The following is a 16033-nucleotide window of genomic DNA, read 5'->3' as shown; positions in this document are numbered from 1 at the left end:
AATAGTTATACTTTTGAGTTCAATGGGTAATTAAAGTGCATCGAGATAGGTATAGAATTTGTAATTTTTGCGTTTTGTAGTTAGCAGGGTGGACATATAGTCAATTTTTTGGTGTTTCAGTATTCGTTAAATTCGATGCAGATTAGTTATAATTATAGAAAAAAAGTATAAAATTCGATATAAGATTTAAAAAAGCACCTAGTGAACCAAGAAGATAGTTGAGTGTTTTAATTTGTAGGTGAAACCTTAAAGCTTTGGTTCAACCTTTCGAGTATCCACAATTCCTAAATCCTGGTTCGCCACTGGACTTAGACTCCTTTAGCTTCTTTTTTTTTTTTTAAAAAAAAAACATCTTGCCCTACATTTGTAGTCATCAAGGCAACCACTCGAGTAGTTGAGATAAATGTATAAGTTATAACACTGACTGGCTCTTTCTTTCTTTGAGCAAAACAAGTTATGTAATTAGCAATGACCAAGATAAGAGTTTTTATCAAGGAAAATTAGTACCTGTCTAATGCACGTAAAATATTTTAAAATATTATATACACAACATGAGTATCAAACAAATAAAATCGGTTTGGATAAATCCCTTTCGCCCTTCTAGTTTGTCACGCTCTTCAATTGAATTTGTGGATTTTTTTTTTTTACTATGGGTAGAATCTAGCTAGTGTGCTGTGCTAATAATTTAATTGGTTCTAAGATTCTGACATGGCAATTAAATTTTCAGCTTGTCGTTAGTTGAGACAGTCCAGTTTATCCTTGAATTCAAATACAGATTGAAAAATGCTTGATATTTACTATTTAGCACATAAATATATTACTACAACAACAAATTCAGTATATTTTTATAAATGGGATCTGAGAAGGATGAAAAGTTTATGCAGTTTATATCATTATCTAAGATGAAATAGAGAGGTTGTTTCCGATAGACACCGAATCAGAAAAAACAAGTATATAACAAACAAAAAAATATATATAAAAAAAAATAACAAAATAAGATAATACATTACAAGACAATAAATAAAAGAAATAAATCATCCACAAAATATACTATAAACTATCTATAGTAAATCACAAACATCACTCATGCAGATAAGACAACATGTACATCTCTGGACAAACTCACCCCACACCCATATATCAGCACTATTTCTATGATAACTACCATAGTACATAGTTTTGACTGACAAGCTCAAGTATATTCTCCATTTTCACCCCCTTCTACGGGCAAATGTGAAAATTATTGGAAAAAGACAAACACCCACTATACCCTTGCGTTTGAAGGAACAATTCATGACCCAAAAAAGAAAAAGTTAAAGAGAGAAAGAGACTCATGAAATATAAGAGAAAGCAAGAAACACAGAACATGTGAACCAACAATACAAAGGCTAAAAACACACAAAATTGTTCAGTACAAATTTACACAAAAACAAAGAAGACCACATGCATATTGCGGTGAAATGTCACAGGTTTCTACTGAATATTTGGGACCATATAATTTACTCTTTCAAACTTCAACTCTACAGAATTTTGGAGAAAATGGCTCATCTAATTAGGACCACTTTCACCATAAAATCTTGATATTTTTGTCACTGACTCATAAGTTACTTATTAATTTGACAATAAGTAAGAATGTTTGTGCATAGCAAAAAAACAGTTTATTAAGTTTACTACTTCCTCTACTGCATATTAACTTAATTTCTGAGCCATTTTTCAATGTTCAAAATAACTTAATTGTTCAATTTTTAATGGAGTTAGAAATTTCTTTCTTTTTGCCCTTTATTTGTTGTTTTCTAGTTGATGAGTTCAAAAGGCTTAATTGCTCATATTTACGATTTTAATTTGACTTTAAAAGGACAAAACTGAAAAGTGATATCTAAATTATGTTCTAATTAATTTTCCTCAATAGATGTGCATTTTCTCATAAATTAAGTTAATATGAATGAACCATAAGTTTGTACTAGGATGAGACGAGTGGAATCGGTCTAAATGAAATGTGTTGGCTGATCTGAATTAATTTTTCTGTTGTGCTTGAGGAATTAAAGGGCCATTTGGTTCAATGTATGTAAATTTGAAATACACAGTGAACAATAATGTATAAATTGTTATGCGATGAATATTATTAACACACAAATATTACGTAATGATTATTTACTTCAATAACATTTTTTATGATGCTTTTATTCTCGTTATATCTCAAATTACAATCACTCTTATATAACATTTTGTTTCTATGTAACATTACATTTAAACTGTCGCATAACTTATTAGAAGTGCTTTTTTATGTTGTAAGCAACACTGCAATTGTTCTGCTATAATTAATTTTAGGAAAAATTACAGAAACGAGCATCCTTAAGACTATAATTACAATAAATAGCAATACTTTTTAAAAATTACAGCTTATAGCAAAGTAACAATATTTTACACACTTCATAGTAATGGAAGAATATGTATTTTTCAGTTGTGCATATGTATTTATATAGCAACATTTTACTTAAATACAAAATACAATTTGCTAATTTTCGTAATTATGAAACTATTGCTATAAAAGTTATAATTAAAACTAAAAAGTTGTTATTTCTGAAATCTTCCCTTAATTTTACACGGTCAACTAATCATTGAAAAATAGAAGAAAAGAAGAGCAAAACAATCAAAGAATTGAGCAAATGAAATGATTGTTATTCTAGACTCTAGAGGGGCTATTTCTAGTGATTTTGGGGCTACTTTTTCTGTTTTTCACTATCCCTCCACCCAAGTATTGTACTAGTTATTATTGCGTGGTCCTTTATTTGGTTAGGGGAAGGTGATGTCTAGGCAAAGGAAAGTTATTAAGCACTTTTAAGTTGGTAGGAGGTGCCATAAGTAAAGATTAAGCAAAATGATAAAAGTTGGCTTCATTGATCATTGATGATGCCCAAATAGTAAAAGTGCTAAAAGCCTAAGGGGGCTTTTGGCGGAGTTTATTGGAAAATTAATGCATATATTAGTTTAATGCGTATTATTACTACCTTGTTTGGTATACTTTTGCACCTTATGTATAACTAATGCTTGCATTAGTTATACACTCTATTGTGTATTGATATGTGTATTACTAAGACCTCAAAATCCATGATATTAACAATGTAATGGATCCAATACACGCACTAAAATGATTAAAGATATCGTTATCTCTAAAAAAAAATTTCACATTCTTTCCAACATATATATGAAGGATATTTTTGTAAAGTTTTTTTTTTTTTTTAGAAATTATTTAATTCATGTTATTTTGAATACATTAAACCAAACACTGCATAAACAAAATTCAAGCATAACTAACACAAGCATTACTAATACAAGTATTACTAACATACCATATTTTACATTATTCTTATACATACGAAACAAACCCTAAAAGTGATGTTAGCTGCAACTTTGTGCAATAAGAATCTTTTGGCAGCCAAAATTGAAGACAAGTTAGGCCACATTCCGTAAATGAAACTCATAATTAACGATCCTTATTATGTTTAGCTTCTTAATCAAACAATTTGTGACTATATTGTAAAGACAATACACCGTGGATTAGGTTAAATCACTAGAAAAGTTTTAAATTTAAATTTATTATATTGCTCAGTGCATCGAACTATCTTTTTTTTTTTTTTTACATTGCTTAAATTTTATCAAATATTATTAGGGTAAAGATTGACAATTGCAAACTAAAAGATTTACCCCTTTCCCCCCATTTTTTGATGTGATTCAACGACGGAACGATAATTTTCATGATAAGGTTCAAGATATAGAAAATATACATGCGAAGAAGCCAAAAAATTCAACATAAAAAAAAAACAAAAAAAAACTCCATAATAGGGTGCCAATTGAGCCCCCTCGATGGAGATATTGATTTTTATGTTTTTTTTTTTTAATTTAATTTTCTCAAACAAGTGTACAATATATTACTATATCTTATTTTATAAATAATATGAGTGCATGTAATTAAAATAATTCTGTATCTGCGGTAAAAATTGTGGTAGCATGACAACTGATTTCTCATCTCTTTAACTTGAGGACTCGAATTCAAGTCCCGGGATCAATGATGTTGTCTCTAATAATAAGCGATTTATATCAAAATAAGATTTTCCAACGCGACCTAGATCTGAATTAGCCAAGGCCCCCTAGTTTTTGTTAGATGGCATGCAATCAAATACTTGATCCTTCAGGCCTAATAATCTCAATGGATCATTTTCCAAGTCCAACCCAATTGTTGCTGCCGTTCACGTCTTCTGCCTCTTGTTGGGCTCTGTGGATCCACAATAAGAAAGAGAATTCCAAATTTCGGCCATTTTCGATCCACAGTTTATTCTAAGGAAATTTATAAGAACGTAACATGCCGCAAAATTGGATAATAAACAAATTAAGAAATTCTCATTTCGCATTAAATTCATTTTCTTCTTCTTCAAGAGTCTAAACATGAGAACTTCATCTTCTTTCCAAAATCTTAACTCTCAAGTAAATAATTTCTCAATTTTCACAATGTCAGCTCTCGCAGAACTTTCTTTTCCAATTTTAACTTCAAAATGTCGTGTAAACCTTTTATCAGAAACTTAACTATCAGAGGTAAAAAAAATCTCTTACTATTTATTTATTTAAGTAGTTAATTGTAGTTCTTAGATGGTGAGAATAAATCAAAATGTGGTGATGTCCATGAGTTGCTTAGCAATTGAGAGAGCTGTCAAGGCATGTGCCGCGTCACCGCCAGCAAAATCCCGTAGCGCACAAGGCCACTTGGCCACCACCCAACACTTTGATCTGCACAAGCCCACATCTTTTGCTTCCACACATTATCTGTTCCTCACATGACATCAAAAACATTTTCTTATCTAAAGATGTGGAGTGTGGACTATTCATCATCCACTTCTTCTACATGAAGATAGAGGTTGATGATAAGTCTTAGTTGGCCATAGTAGTATTAATATGACTAGACAAGTACTTTGCCCATAAAGTTCAAACTACTCTTCTTTTATTTCAACATTGAACAGGGTATAAGATAATGCAGAATTATAATTTATATGGTGATGGTATATGCATGAATATGACTAATTACTTTACTTTTCATATGATCATGATACTCCGTCTGTTTCAATTTATTTGTATAAAAAAATTTGAAAAGTAAAGAAGATTTTTGAATAATGTAGTGTTAAATTAAAGACATGTAGAACTTTATATTGTTTTAAATATGTTGTGTGAAAAGGTAAAAATAAAGAGTTATTGAGATAAAAGAATTTATTTTTATTTTTAAATAGATTATTATAAAAAAGTAAAACAAATAAATTGAAACTAACGGTAAAGAGTTTTGAAGTCATTGATGAACTTAACTTTGATGATATAAAAGGAGATTTATTTAGAGTAAAAATGAAAAGACGTTGCTGTTAAAGTAGGCCAGGCATATGTCATGAGTCAACCTAAGTGTCACACCAAAGACATCACATGCAAGAGTTTATTACATGCACCATGTATGACACATATTGTGCCAGCTGCTCTGCTGCATTATAGTAGTAGTACTTTTGTGTCTATATAGCTGTTATTCTTTGATTTTGCATGAATCAAAAGCAATTGCTCTAAATCAAGATGGGTTCCCAAAAAAAATTAGGTCTAGAAAAGGTACTCATGAAAACAACACAAACCACAAGGAGAAAGGGGAAGAAGAGGAGATCAAGAATGGGCTATGTTTTCAATGATGACATTGATCTTCAACACCAACCAGACAAAGTGGTGAAGCTGCAGAGGCTAGTCCCAGGCGCCAGCCAATTGCCTTCTCATCAGTTGCTCCTCCAAACTGCTAAATACATCATGCATTTAAGGCTGCAAATTCATACCTTGCAAGCTCTTCTTCTCTTCATCAACAGATCATCATGATGCCAATTTTGAAATTCTTTAATTTTCTTCTCTTGATTTTTTGGGCTTTTTTTTTGGAATAGGCAGATGTAACTTCTATACGGGCTAAGTATTACTGAATCGAACATCTTAGATTATAGCCTATTAATTTTGCTTTTGAGGGTTAGTTGTTGTTTCTTTTTTTTGTTATAACAATCTCATTAATTTTGATCGTTCTTTTTTCAGAAATTTGAAGCCTAAGGACATGCACTAGTCACTTTTATGTTCTTGTAATTCAAACTAGCGTTGCTGATGATCCACTTGTTCTTTTCTTCTTCTTCTTCATATACATTTGATGATTGAATATTATGATTAAAAGAACTTCTCTGTAAATGGATGTCTGAATAGACTATTTTCGTCATGCAACTCTAGCTACTAACTGACCAAGCCAAGCCACCTATTATAGAAAATCGATTGTTGATACCTCTGTTGAGATTGAAATCCTGATTGAGGCTAGTGGTGGAGCCAGAATTTTCACTGAGGAGGTCAGAAGTAAATATACGGACTAGTCAAAGGGGTTCAACATCTACTGTATATACATAAAAATATTTTCCAACGAAGGGGATTCCTGAATTGTATGTAAATCCGCCACTAGATCCGCCACTGATTGAGGCAAGAAAGAAGTGAGAAATTAACACGCGAGTATTTCATAAAAAGTACACATTTGTGCAATAAGTGTCCCCGAGTATTTCATAAAAAGTACACATTTGTGCAATAAGTGTTGGGACCGCGTGTAACATCACCCAAACTCCGCACTAGTATTATATTGTCCGCTTTGGGCCAAGCCCTTACGGATTTATTTTTGGGCTCCTCCCAAAAAACCTTATACTAATGGAGTTGGGTGACACTTTAAATATTGAACATTCCGATGTGGAATTGTGTTTGCTTCTCAACATTAAGCTCGCGCTATGCCCGAGGTTTGTGAAGTAGACCCGACCACATAAGAGTATTTCATATCAACACAATATCAAGAACTATTACTACAAAACAGTACTCACCTAGCATTTGTTTGTAAGTAGTTCAGGAGAATAATTTTATATGAGAATAATTTTATATGCTGTCTGTGGCTATATATTCAGAAGCATTGTTCTGCTCCCATCACTTCTCAAATAACTAATACAGATCAAAGTATCCATATGCGCAGATTGAGTTTTGCTAGCTTGAAGGTGTTAGCAACAGTCGAGTGATTGTTTTTGAACACCTTTTGAGTAGTGTGATTTTACCCGTAAATATGGTTTTACTTTTCATGTTATTTCTACACCAAGTTAGGCTACAGTCAATTGGTAGAAATACTCAGTGAAAAAGGTTCACTATAATAATACGTAGTTTCAGATGGTTATAAAACTAATAGTTACAATTTGATTTGAGTACGAAAACTTATAATGACCGAATTCACCTCTGTCGTATGAAGTTTTGAACAGTTTGAAACTGCAGAATCTAGATTATTGAACCGTATGAAAGATTTAGATGATGTAAAAGCCTGAAGCTGACTTCACAAGTGTACCTACTGGACGCTTAATTAAGTAGCACTTTCATATTTGATTCTCATTTTCTTTACAACATTGATTTTCCCAGAAAATAAATTATTTGCTCCTGCACGTTTTGTCTGAGGAATGAAATTAAACGGCAAAATACTGGCTTTTCGGTAGTACTTATTATATTTGTCTTGTACGTATCTTATTACTTATAACTTATCCCAATTTCTTTATATGTAGTAAGCAAGTTAGTATTTTTTTACATATAGTTCTTCTGATATAGGGATAACAGGTGGGTCCATAAAGATTTGCGAATAGAGTGATGTATATAAAAGGACCATTTGGAACATTGTTAATATGTCTAGCAATACATCCAATCAGAAGCTAAGTTAAAAGAGAAACCATGCATATCTTTGATAGTTTTGCCGGCCTTCAATATTGTAAGCACTTTTTCTCCTTCTGTTGTCATTTTTATTAGATCATTTGTTTTCTTGTTATGATTGAGTCTTGAGTACATTGACCATGTCTTAGCACAATGAGCCAATTGGCCGTTTTAGCTTTAGCTATAACTCATTCATAAATCATACTTTGTTTGCGTTCTGCTTGTTGCATATAGCCAATTAGCATTTACTTTATGAAGTTACGTGGCCAAGAAGCTGACGGTTAAAGAGATTTGACATTCTTCACTTCCTTTTACCAGCAATGATTCCGGTTACAAGATGGGTAATCTTGAGTATAATCTTTCAAATGTTGCTAGTACTTGCAGGTTCAGAGACTCTGGAAGTAAGACAAGCACTGGTCAAGTTTATGAACAAGATTTCACTTGGGAACATCTCAAAAGATGTAAACTTTGGATGGAATTTATCATCTGATCCATGTACCAACAAATGGGAGGGGATAACTTGTGATTCAAGAAGGCAACACGTGAGAAATATCGTTCTTGATCAGAAGAATCTCGGTGGAGTTCTTGATGCTGCTTCTGTCTGTGAGGCTACTTCCCTTGTTGTACTAAGCTTGAACGAGAACGAAATTATTGGAACTTTACCACAAGAAATATCTAACTGCAGGCGTCTCACACACTTGTATTTGAGCAGGAACAAATTCTCAAGCAATTTACCTAGCTCTCTATCGCGGTTGAGCAATTTGAAAAGGTTTGTAATTTCAGACAATGCCTTCTCAGGGCAGATACCGGATATGTCAAGAATCTCTGGGTTGCTAACTTTTTTGGCTGAAAGAAACCAGCTAACAGGGCAGATACCAGAATTTGATTTTTCCAATCTTGTTCATTTCAATGTCTCCTACAATAATTTAACTGGTGTAGTTCCTGATGTCAAGGGCCACTTCAGTTCCAGTAGTTTTCTGGGTAATCCTGGATTATGTGGAGTGCCATTGCCAAGCACATGTCCACCCACGCCATCGCCACCTCCTTATCCAGTTGCTAAGAAGGAAAAAGTCTCATTCTTTATCTATCTTGGTTATGCCATTCTTGGGCTGATTATCATACTTCTGCTTGTATGGAAGCTTTTTAAGTGCATAAGGAAGAAAAGGAGAAAGAGTACTCCAAAGGATCAGAACAAGACTATTAGCTCTGCTGGTGAATCAAAGGCTCCCGGAAACAGGTCAGAATATTCAATGACGTCTCCCGAAAACTCCATGCTTTCAGCATCATTTGAAATCCTTTCAAGTTCTCTGGCTAATAAATTAAGATTCGAGGATTTGCTCCGAGCTCCAGCTGAATTGATTGGGAAAGGAAAACATGGAAGTGTTTACAAGGTCAATGTTAATGGAGTAACATTGGTAGTAAAGAGGATTAGGGGTTGGAATATTTCGAAAGACGATTTCAAGAAGAGGATGCAAAGAATACATAGAATGCAGAATCCTCATGTGTTGCCCCTTGTTGCTTTCTATAGTTCCAAGCAAGAGAAGCTAACAGTTTATAAGTACCAGCAGAATGGCAGTCTATTCAAGCACCTCCATTGTAAGTTTATTATTTGTGCAAACTTAATTATTTCTCAAGTATTATTTGTTTGGGTTGTGAGATATGGTCATGTTTTCATAGAAATATAATCAAACTTATGATTCTGAACCTAGTTCAAAAGATCATGCTAGCATGTCAGCTTCTTTATTCTATTAAAAAGATAGGATTTTAGCTATTTACATTGACAATACGAAGATTTTTTGCATGATTAGTATAGTTCTACCTATTATAGCAAGTCTATTACCTACAATTAATTACCATATAAGTGATCTGATTGTGTCAGTATCTTTTACACCGTCAATGCATAGAACTTAACTCTTAAATAATCAAGTGGTAACAAGTTTGTCTATTATACTTGGAGAATGAACATGGAAAGATAAAGTTACTGCACAACTGTTCATTTCAGCATCCCACGGAGGCCAGGTTTTCGAGTGGGCGAGCAGATTAGCTATTGCAGCCTGTGTTGCAGAGGCTTTAGCTTATATGCATGAAGGCCTTCAGAATGACGATATTCCTCATGGAAACATGAAATCTACGAATATTCTTCTGAACGACGACATGGAAGCCTGTCTCAGCGAGTATGGTCTGATGCCAGACAATCAAGACCAGACGGTTGTTGCTCAAAGTGATCATAGCATCAGAGAAGACGATTTGGTTGCAATCAGCACACATAACGCCTTCAAGATGGATGTTTATAGTTTTGGAGTGATTCTTCTTGAATTGCTAACAGGAAAGCCTGTTCAGGCTAGTGGATATGATTTGGCTAGGTGGGTAAATTCAGTGGTTAGAGAGGAATGGACCGGTGAAGTTTTAGACAAATGCCTTATTACAGATGGTGCAAATGAAGAAAGAATGATCAATTTGTTGCAAGTAGCTCTCAGATGCATAAATCCATCACCAGATGCTAGGCCTCACATGAAGGAAGTTGCTTTCATCATCAAGTCTATCAAGGAAGATGAAGAGAAATCCGTGTCCGTATTCAGCAGTGAGGTCTAACAAATCAGACACATGCTCCAACCCAAAGGCCTGGATACGAAATTTCCTATTTATACTTTTTATTTTTGTTTGGAGAAGTTCTCTATCATATGATTTGTCTACTGAGCTGCTTCCCAAATCACTCTGGTAAATTGTTAAGAACAACGATTCTTTTGCTTTCTTATGGTTATATTCAGGATGACATGTGATGATTCGGTTGAGCTGATAAATGAGGAGGTAATCTAGAGGTCTTTAGGTTTGAAAACTCTCATCATTTGTTGTAAAATACCTTTTCAATTAAGATTTTAACACTAGTTATTTACATAAAGTTTAACAGGTATCCAGAATTACACATTAGATACATGTGTGAAATGTGAATCACTAGACTTGGAATCTAGTTAGATTGAGAGCAAATATTTCCACAACTACTCAGCTCATAAGTCATTATTTTGTGAACTGTTTCTTCTAATTCTAGATAACCTAATGACCTTTGAAAATTTCCAGCAAGACTTTAGGGTGTTCGGTAGGGAGGAATACATTTTCTCCATTTTCAATTGGCTTAAATATTTTGAAAAGTAGTTTTCTCCAATTTAAGGAAAATGACTTCCTTACTAAAGTAGGGTATCGACCCTCCCCGGCCATGAACGAGACCCCAAACCGAACTTGGAACCGTGACCCAACCCTCGATCCGACCTGAGAACCAACTCTGAACTGACACGAGACATGACCCCAAATCGACATAAACCAATCCCCGACCTTGTCGGGGTCGGTCCTCGAGTCTCAAGGTTGGGCCTCGAGGTCGAGTCGGAGTCAAAAGTCAGGGGCAGGTCTTAGGTTGGGTCCTACATTTGGTTGTGACATGGGTTCAGATTGGGATCATAGTATTTGCGTAAATTATACCCAAATATCTTTGTGACAATACTGTCTCCTTACTAATCCAACACCAAAAAATAAGTATTAAAACCACTTGTTTTTTCAGAAAACTATTTCCCTTCACACAGTTTTACCTAACTAGACCTTCAAATAATTCTTGAACTACCATCAATCTTGACCAAGAAATTTCACTAGATTTTCTATTGGGCAAGTACAACAAATATGAAGAAGCAGACAATTTTTCCAACTACTTTGTCGGTTGGGCTCTAATAAAAATCACATAGATTAAGTACCACTTGCCCCCACATAGATTAGTTAAAATCAACATCTTCAATGATTCTGTTGCTTAACAAATATGGCAAAGCGTGCGTGAACCGCCCATAAGTAGACACCTCACTGTATAATTTCTTGTCCATCCCATGCGCTTCTATGTCATCATACATACGGTTCCTAAGAGTCAATTCAGGTTGATTTCATTAATCTAGTAGACCCACGCAACGCGAATCCAAATAAGCCAGGCCACTAAAGTTAGAATGGTTAGAAAAGTTACAGTGATATATTGGTCACAAAATAAATGGAGAAATCGAGTCTAAAATGATTTATTTTTTTTTTTTGTAATTTACCAACTGAACTTTTTTGTCCTTTTTTTCTTCTTTTGATCCCTCTATCACGGGACCATCATTGAAAGGGGATACAAAAATGCATAATTAAGGCCAAAGTTTAATAATATGGTAAGTAGACCTACCAGGATGAGTAGAAAACAGGCTTGACAAAGAGGCAACACAGAAGAAAATGATGTGCATAAAATATATAATACGGTGACACATATACAGAAGGTGGTGGACCAAATTAATTATGGCTTGTATTCTTTGTGGGGATTGAGTTATATTTTTGTCAAACTTGAAGATGGGAAAAGCAATGTGAATCGGAGATTTCTTAATCATTAATTGCAATGATTTAGTACCATTTTGACTACCCTTTTGTTAATTTAGAAAAGTTAGTTTTTGTTGCAAGGCTGCGTGGTGAATGCGCCTTCAATATAAAATGAAAGAAGTAGAAAACATTAATTAGTTCCTAACAAACCAAGAATTTGACTTTAAATGAACTACTTCCTCGACCCCAATTAAGTATCTTAGTTTGATTGAGCACAAAATTTGAATCTTGCGGTCGATCTTACATTAAGGATGTATATATTTTTTTTAAATCTTGTGACCTTAAATTTGACATATTGAAATTAGAAAGCTTAGATTTATTTTTTTCTTTTTGGGGGGCGGGGGGACACGCTAAAAAGAAAAGCATGACACGTAAATTGGAATCGGGAGTGTAATGTACTTTTTTTAAATTTATCCGTCAGGGATACTGTTGTCCAGGGAGTAAGATAATTGCATCCACACATACACAAAAAGGACGCAGTGACAAAGACACATGTGGCAATATTTGAAAAAGTTACTTTAGGTCTTAAATTGCTCTGCCTTCATAATCTAGGAAGCATTGTCATCAGGCCTTGTCTTTGCATTTCCTTTTTTCTTCTTCTGTTTTGCCCACATCTGAGCACAGCCTTGACAAGCAACTTATCAATAGGGACCAAATCACTTGTTTTGGTGATATTTGTATGGCCACATCTTCTTATAGTACCACCTAAACATACACAAAAAGATCCATATACTGTTCTGTGGTAGGTCACCTGCAATTTCTTGATTTTTATTCCTTCTGTTAATCTTTGTTTGCTGTCTCTATTTTGGGGTGATTCTGGACATCTCTTGTCTATTTCATCTTCACTCAGCACAAGGGTAGTCTTCATTTTTTATTCTTCAAATGTTAGGCAAGTTTCTGGGAAGGTGTTTAGAAAAGATTTGATTTTTACACTGCAGCTTTCTGAAAAAGGTATGCCAGTAGTAGTATGATGATGTTCTTTTGACACCCTTTTAAGCTCTTTGTCTTTCAACTTCAAGCCTATGCACTTTTACCAACTCTGCCTCCTCTCCATTCTTCACCTATCAGAGTTTGAAAAGCCAGTATTGTTAAGAAGATCAAATTGTCACCAATTGTTATCCATGAGCAGAATCAGTCCAATTCTGCTGTTGGCAATTGTAATTATTGCTATTGTGTTCTTTATCTTTGGCCTTCTTCATCTTCTGTTTAGGTATTGTTTAAAGATGCCTTCTTTTTCATCGATTTCACAATCCAACAGATTCCCAGAATCATCTGGTCCCCAAGTTCTCCAAAGGCAGCTTCAACAGCTATTTCGTCAGCATGATTCTGGTTTAGACCAAACTATCATTGATACTCTACCTGTGTTTTGTTACAAGGATATTAGGGGCTTGAAGGAGCCATTTGATTGCGCTGTTTGCTTATGTGAATTTTCAGAACATGACAAGCTCAGATTGCTCCCTTTTTGTAGCCATGCTTTTCATATCGATTGTATAGATACATGGCTCCTGTCAAACTCAACTTGTCCTTTATGTAGAGGTATTATTACTTCTGGGATTTCTTTTGGAAATCCCTTGTTTAGCTCTATTGAGTCAAGAGGACAATGGAGTTTCCATTTGGAAGACAGAATTGCAAAAACACAGAAGTCAGAAAATGTTGGAGAAACGAGAGTTTTCTCAGTTAGATTAGGTAAATTCAAAAATCTAAATGAAGGGGGCGTAAATCATGAAGACAAAAGTACTCGAGGGGAAATCAGCAGCTGTAATTTGGATGCAAGGAGATGTTTCTCCATGGGTTCATTTCAATATGTCGTTGGTGACTCGGAGTTGCAGATTGCTTTACCTGATGTGAAGATTCAAAAAACTAAGTGTGAGAACACAAATTTTGAGACCAATGCAGAAGGGAAAAAAATCAGTGCTAGGACGAAAGGAGAAAGCTTTTCTGTTTCAAAGATTTGGCTTTGGTCTAAGAAAGGCAAATTCTCAACTACTTCAGAAACAAATGTTGGTGGACCTTCTCTTAATCTTGATATTCATGACTAACAGAGCACAATTTATGTAAACATGTATTGCTTTAACATAGTTTTGAGATAGATATCAATGCCTACATGCTCGTCTATTTATTTTTTTTACGGTGCTAAACTATAATTATACCTACACATGTGCTAAAAATTACGCGCACAGATAATGCGTTAATCCTCAGCTTTTGTGGAAAATGTTATTTCCTTCTACGGGTACGCAAAATCTGTATATGCAGAACAACAAGCAACCTAGTTAAAATTCAAAATTCAAATTCATCTTAATCTAAACAACTTATTTTGCTAAAAACTAGTGCAGTAATTTAAAGTAATTTTCAACAATTCTCACGCTGCTCATCATAAACATTCTCAAGTTCCAGTTCTGATAATTTATCAGCATTAGCAGCTTCAGGCATCTGTTTCCTCTGAACTGAAATATTGCTTTCCAAGTAAAGCTTACACTTAGAATCAGATTCCAAATGAATCATATTCTAGAATCCATTAACAGGGCACAATCCCCCTCCCCTAGCAAGACCAGAATTATTTCCTGACAACACCATATTGGGCTTTCTATCTTCCAAATCATGCTCAGGCGAAGAAATTTCTTCACATTAATTCTTAGCAGAAACTTCATTCGGACAAGGTATGTAAGGTAGGCCATTCTCCGAGCCATCCGATGGAAGTCTAAAAATATCATCTAGCTTCTCCCCGGATGCAGCAGCAACAACTTCCTTGGGATATACTTTCTCCCAGCTATCAGTGACAGAAAAGTCTGTTCCTTAAAGATCATTAAGCAAGTCAATGCAGTCGACTTTGCAATCGCAACCAAGATAAAGCCAGCCTTCATCATCAGGTGGAATGTCTTCTTTTAGCAGAGATAGCTTCACACACAATTGGTGAAATCCACGCTCTTCTTCCAATGGATTTAATGAGAAACTTCTGCCTCTCATTTTGACTTTAAATAGGTCTTGTCCAGATGCTTCCTTGATCAAGCAGTGTTTATCTTCAAAATACAATTTGAAACCTTTTTCTAATAACTGACCAACACTTAACAAGTTCTAATCCAAATCGTGTACATAAAGATCAGAAATTGTTTTAGTGCCCGATTGTGTTTCAATTGTAATGGTTCCCATTCCTTTTGCTGGAATATAACCACCATGACCGATTCTAACATTTGTAACTTTAGTAGGCCTCAAATCTTTAAAAAGATCTTTATCGCAAGTCATATAATTTGTGCATCCACTATCAATCATCCATATAATTTTTACAGATGATTGCTTTATGCCCAAGCTGATTGCACTTAGTGCACTTAGCATCAGGCCTCTTCCAACACTTGAAAGGTGCATGTCTGAGCTTGCTGCAATGCTTACAAGGAGGGTAGTTTCCATTGAAATCACCTGTTTTGTTTTGTTGTTGTGTGTTGAACCTTCTTCATCAGTTGGTTTGTACTTCTTCTACTTCTTCTTTATAGAACGTCCATCATCGTGATGTGATACGAGTATGACCACGAGAATAGACGAGAATAAGTGCATATTGAATCTGTCCAAGGAAGTGCACAAGTGAAATATGAAAGAGAGCCTAAATGCACTAAAAACAGCCCCTAAGTTACACTTGATGGGCACCTCATCCTTGAGGGGTATTGTGGTTATTTTGTATTCTATTTTGTAATACACTATATATCGAACCTCTTAGGGTTTTTAGTCTTAGATATTTATTGATATTGAAAGTTGTAAGAAGAACATTTCTCTCTTGTGAGAAAGGCCTATGACTGAAACATTGTAACTAGGATTTCCAGCTTGAGTGTGGAATCATTCGTGTTGGATTCATGCTTGGAACGTTGGGTGCTAGAGGAGGTTGAGGTCTCTCTTGTGCTCACCG

The 16033-nt window shown here is 34.6% G+C and overlaps 2 protein-coding genes across 4 annotated transcripts; both read left to right on the top strand.

Moving 5' to 3' along the window:
- Nucleotides 1-7641: 7641 nt before the first annotated feature.
- LOC107865945 (probable inactive receptor kinase At2g26730) lies at nt 7642-10556 on the top strand. Of its 3 annotated transcripts, none has more exons than XM_016712130.2 (3): nt 7642-7822; nt 8149-9360; nt 9767-10556. In XM_016712130.2, the coding sequence occupies exons 1-3, from the start codon at nt 7786-7788 to the stop codon at nt 10354-10356; spliced, it is 1839 nt and encodes a 612-aa protein (XP_016567616.2). In that variant the 5' UTR covers nt 7642-7785; the 3' UTR covers nt 10357-10556. The 3 variants fall into 3 exon arrangements, with proteins under 3 accessions (XP_016567616.2, XP_016567615.2, XP_016567614.2); XM_016712129.2 differs by having other exon boundaries at nt 8140-9360; XM_016712128.2 differs by lacking the exon at nt 7642-7822 and having other exon boundaries at nt 7865-9360.
- Nucleotides 10557-12479: 1923 nt separating this feature from the next.
- Nucleotides 12480-14244, top strand: LOC107862416 (RING-H2 finger protein ATL46). Its single transcript, XM_016707995.2, has one exon. The coding sequence runs from the start codon at nt 13164-13166 to the stop codon at nt 14178-14180; it is 1017 nt and encodes a 338-aa protein (XP_016563481.1). The 5' UTR covers nt 12480-13163; the 3' UTR covers nt 14181-14244.
- Nucleotides 14245-16033: the final 1789 nt, after the last annotated feature.

Source organism: Capsicum annuum, chromosome 3 (genome assembly GCF_002878395.1).
Source record: "Capsicum annuum cultivar UCD-10X-F1 chromosome 3, UCD10Xv1.1, whole genome shotgun sequence".
Classification (NCBI taxonomy): domain Eukaryota; kingdom Viridiplantae; phylum Streptophyta; class Magnoliopsida; order Solanales; family Solanaceae; genus Capsicum; species Capsicum annuum.
Note: the sequence above shows the minus strand (reverse complement) of the source record. Positions and strands in the feature narration are given on the sequence as shown.